General features: G+C 35.2%; 1 protein-coding gene across 1 annotated transcript; it reads left to right on the forward strand.

The window, feature by feature from the left end:
- Positions 1–331: 331 nt before the first annotated feature.
- Positions 332–1,338, forward strand: LOC105103690 (olfactory receptor 11G2-like). The gene is given in 2 exon segments (XM_010997300.3): positions 332–911; positions 914–1,338. Coding segments are annotated over 2 exon segments (933 nt in total). The 5' UTR covers positions 332–403.
- Positions 1,339–4,335: the final 2,997 nt, after the last annotated feature.

Genomic DNA, 4,335 nt, shown 5'->3' on the forward strand with positions numbered 1-4,335 from the left:
AAATGCAAAAATCGTGTGCATCCTCAGTCACCTTCATGACACTGCTGTTTGACATAGCAATAACCTCAGTCAACTCTAAAATGCGTTTGCCAAAAAGAGAGCTAACCTGATATATTTAGTTTAAGAGGAGAGAAAAAGGGAATTATTCTTTGTAATGTCAGTCTACATTGCATTCTCCTACCTAGGATAAGTTATATGAGAAAGGAATTTTAATCTATTTTGTTCACTGCTATATCTCCAGTATCTAGAAAAAAATACCTAGCAAACAGTAAAACTCAAAAAATATTGAATTACTAATGAATAAATAAATGAATCTCAGTTTCTTGTTTGGACAAAGAAAATGAAGTTCCTCTGCAATTCCAGAAATATTCAGTAATTATGGCCTTTCACAGCTCATAGACACATGAAAATCTCCAACACCCCCAACAACACCAGCAGCATCACTGGCTTCATCCTCCTGGGCTTCCCTTGCTCCAGGGAGGGCCAGATCCTCCTCTTTGTGCTCTTCTCTGGTGTCTACCTCCTGACCCTCATGGGCAATGGTTCCATCATCTGTGCTGTGTGCTGGGATCAGAGACTCCACACCCCCATGTACATCCTGCTCGCCAACTTCTCCTTCCTGGAGATCTGCTATGTCACCTCCACTGTCCCCAACATGTTGGCCAACTTCCTCTCTGACAACAAGGTCATCTTCTTCTCTGGGTGCTTTCTCCAGTTCTACTTTTTCTTCTCCTTGGGTTCTACAGAATGCTTTTTCTTGGCTATTATGGCATTTGATCGCTACCTTGCCATCTGCCAGCCTCTCCATTACCCCACTCTTATGACTAGACGTCTCTGCTCCAATCTTGTGGTCAGCTGCTGGGTACTTGGTTTCCTCTGGTTCCCAGTCCCTATCATCATAATTTCCCAGATGTCCTCTGTGGATCCAGGATTATTGACCACTTCCTGTGTGACCCAGGTCCTCTATTAGCGCTCACGTGTACCAAAACCCCAGTAATGGAGGTTTTTTGGGCGATCATAAGTTCTCTGCTCTTATTTATTCCTTTTCTTTGCATCATGAGTTCCTATGCTCTGGTCCTAAGAGCTGTGTTGAGGGTCCCTTCAGCAGCTGGACAAAGAAAGGCCTTCTCCACCTGTGGGTCTCATTTGGCTGTGGTTTCCCTTTTCTATGGCTCAGTGATGGTCATGTATCTGAGCCCAACATCTGAGCATGAAGCTGGAATGCAGAAGCTTGTGACTCTGTTTTATTCTGTAGGAACCCCACTCATTAATCCTCTGATCTACAGTCTTAGGAACAAAGATATGAAACTTGCCTTGCAGAAATTTCTGGGAATATAAAAATTAGAACCTTGGTCAAAAAAAATCTTTGGGCAACTGGGTAATCTTTATACTTTTTCAGGTAAAAAAATTATGTAAATAACTAGTACCACTCTGAGAATTGCTTATCCTATTATTGAACCTTTTCATCATGGCTATTTTACTTTTCCTAGGATTGTTAGAGTGAGAAAAGACTTAGAGACTTTATCCAACACCCTCATTTTGCAGCTGAAGAATCTGGAGAATGGAAATTTTAAATAATTTGCTTTGGTCATAACTTTATAATGCACAGAAAAATCTATTTTTTTAAAAAAACTCTTTTCACTCATAAAGACAGAAAAACATAGTAAATTTTTTTTTTTAAGTATTGGGGTTTTTAGCATTCAGGTGTGCAGCCATAAAACATCCTTTCATCTGAGAAGGGGAAAAATGAAATATATATATATATATATATTTTACTGATAGAAGTCTAAACTGGTATACTTCAACTTAGGAAATTACAAACAATTTAATGAAATTTGAAATTCACATATCCATTAACTCAGTGATTGTACTTACTCCCAGATACTCAGTCTACACATACAATCATACATATGTGTAAATGGCATTGTTTGTTATAGCAAAGTACGAGAAAACACATCAATGACCATTTATTGAGATCTGCTTCAATGTTTATGACATGTCCATGCAATGGAATATGATGTAGCATTTCTTAAAGAGGGAGTTTTAGATGTTCAGATATGGAACCACCTCTAAGTTATATCTGTTGTTAAGTGAATAAATTATGAATAGTGTACAAGCTGTCATTGATGTATAAAATTATAACTTTGTGTGTATGTTTTTTTTAAAAAGATAGAATATCTTTCAAATGATAGATAAGAAACTGAACCATGATTGTATTTGGAAACAGGGTGTCTTGGATTCAAGAGAAGGAAAGACTATTTTCATTGTGCATTCTGGTATCTTTGATACAAAATTCTACAGATAATGATGATATCTCTATTGGTAAATGTTCTGAGAATTGCAACCTAAGAAACAGTTCCCCACAATTCCTGGGTTCCTTAGAGAAGCTATGAAGCAGGCTACCTAACAATACAAACAAAGGAGCCAGAATCCAAAAACTCACAAGCAACATTTTATTCAGACTTCTTGGTTGTGGAGGCAGAATGTGAGAAATTACTTTGTCCTCTGAAGATTTGTGGGAGGAAATAAACTGTGTTAAAGTCATAACGATTCTTTCCTGGATTCCTATATTTACATTCCCTACTGTTCACAAAACATTTAACAAATACCTATAACATGTCAGGTACAGATCTAGGAAATGAATCAGGTAAGTCATTATGTCGTCACATTTCAGTCCCTCATGGAGTCGACAGTCTAAGATGAGAAAAAATTAACTTGTGAGATGTGCTATGACCAAGAGAGAGATATAGTTGTTAGAAGAGTCAACTAGGGGACAGTATGTGCAAAGCATGGAGAGGTAAGGGGTGAGAGAGCAGGAAAATGAAGTATTTCCACACAACTAACTATAGCCCTTGGACTACAGGGTCACCACATGATAAAGAGCAAGAGTGTCCCTAGAAAGGGTCTATGAGCCTCTCAAAGAAAACCTGTCTCATGTTTTACAATTTATTGCTACTGCAGGCAAATACACCTGACTATAAAATATGATAAAAATTAAAATCCAAAATGCATTTTTAAAAACAGTATGTGCAAATAAAAATGGACTATTTTATGACTAAAATGTGAAAATCACTCTTCCAGAGACTTGGAACTTCAAACAGTCCATCTGATTTCCCTGAGGGTAAGAACCAAGAAAGCGGGGAAAGTACTTCAGTTCTTTGCACTGTCCGTTACATTCAGCATTATATTGCAAATGCATTTGTAACATAATAATTATTTTATAATAAAATACCTTCATTTCTTTTTTATTTATATAATACTAGTTCATTACAAACATTTTTAAACAATAAATTATAAACAATACAATCCCACATTTCTAAGTTAAGTAGCATTAAATTTTAGGTAGCCATCTCTTAAGATGTGTCTATGTGCATATGTATATAGAGTATATAATTTATATTAATATATGTAATTTTATATATATATACTTTTACACATACACACATAGAGTTTTACATATCTGGTCACAATAGACAATAGACATCTGGTCTCTGGAAGCCATCCTTCCTTTTTCTTTTCCTCTCCTTTCTTCCCTGCATTCCTTCCACCCTTCTCTCCACAATCGCATCACATTCTAGTTAAATAAACAATAATTAATAATCTAATGGGTATGCTTCTACATATTCTTAATGAACATAAAGTTGTACATTTATACACACACACACATATACACACATATATTCTAAAATACTTGTGTTTTTATGTTTATGAGGTAGACTCCCAGGAATGTATTTTTGGATCAAAGACCAGTACACATAATAGATATTGTTAGCTTGCTTTCACTCAAGGCAATACACAATCATATCTCCACCATCAATATAAGTACCTATTCACCTCTAGAAGCTAATAAATAACTTTAAATTTTGGCAGCTTGGTAGGTTAAAAGAGATAGCCCACTTCCTTGACTAGTGATAAGATTGAGCTTTTTTTTCTCTTATGTCATTAGCCAATGATTTTTCTCTACTGTGATTTGTCTGTTAACATCCTTATTCATTTTTTAATTGTTTATGTTTTTCTTTTAAAAAAACTAATTTATTTTAGGTATTAACACTTTATCTGCCAAGTATATTACAATATTTTTCTCTTTTTTCATTGTTGTTCATAATATCTTTACTAAAATGTGGTTACACATATTGAATATTGTTTCTTTGTACTAATAGCTAGAGATTTATAAAGAATAAAGACGAATCAACTTGGATTGTTGAAAAACAATTATTCTTCCCTATGCCTCTTCACCAAAACAGAAAAAGATGGAAGTAGCTATTGGTTATACAAAGGCAGTTTGTGAGCTTTGATTAAGTCTAATTCCACAAAAGATATGACTGACTGCAAGAT

Source organism: Camelus dromedarius, chromosome 5 (genome assembly GCF_036321535.1).
Source record: "Camelus dromedarius isolate mCamDro1 chromosome 5, mCamDro1.pat, whole genome shotgun sequence".
In the NCBI taxonomy this organism is placed as follows: Eukaryota; Metazoa; Chordata; class Mammalia; order Artiodactyla; family Camelidae; genus Camelus; species Camelus dromedarius.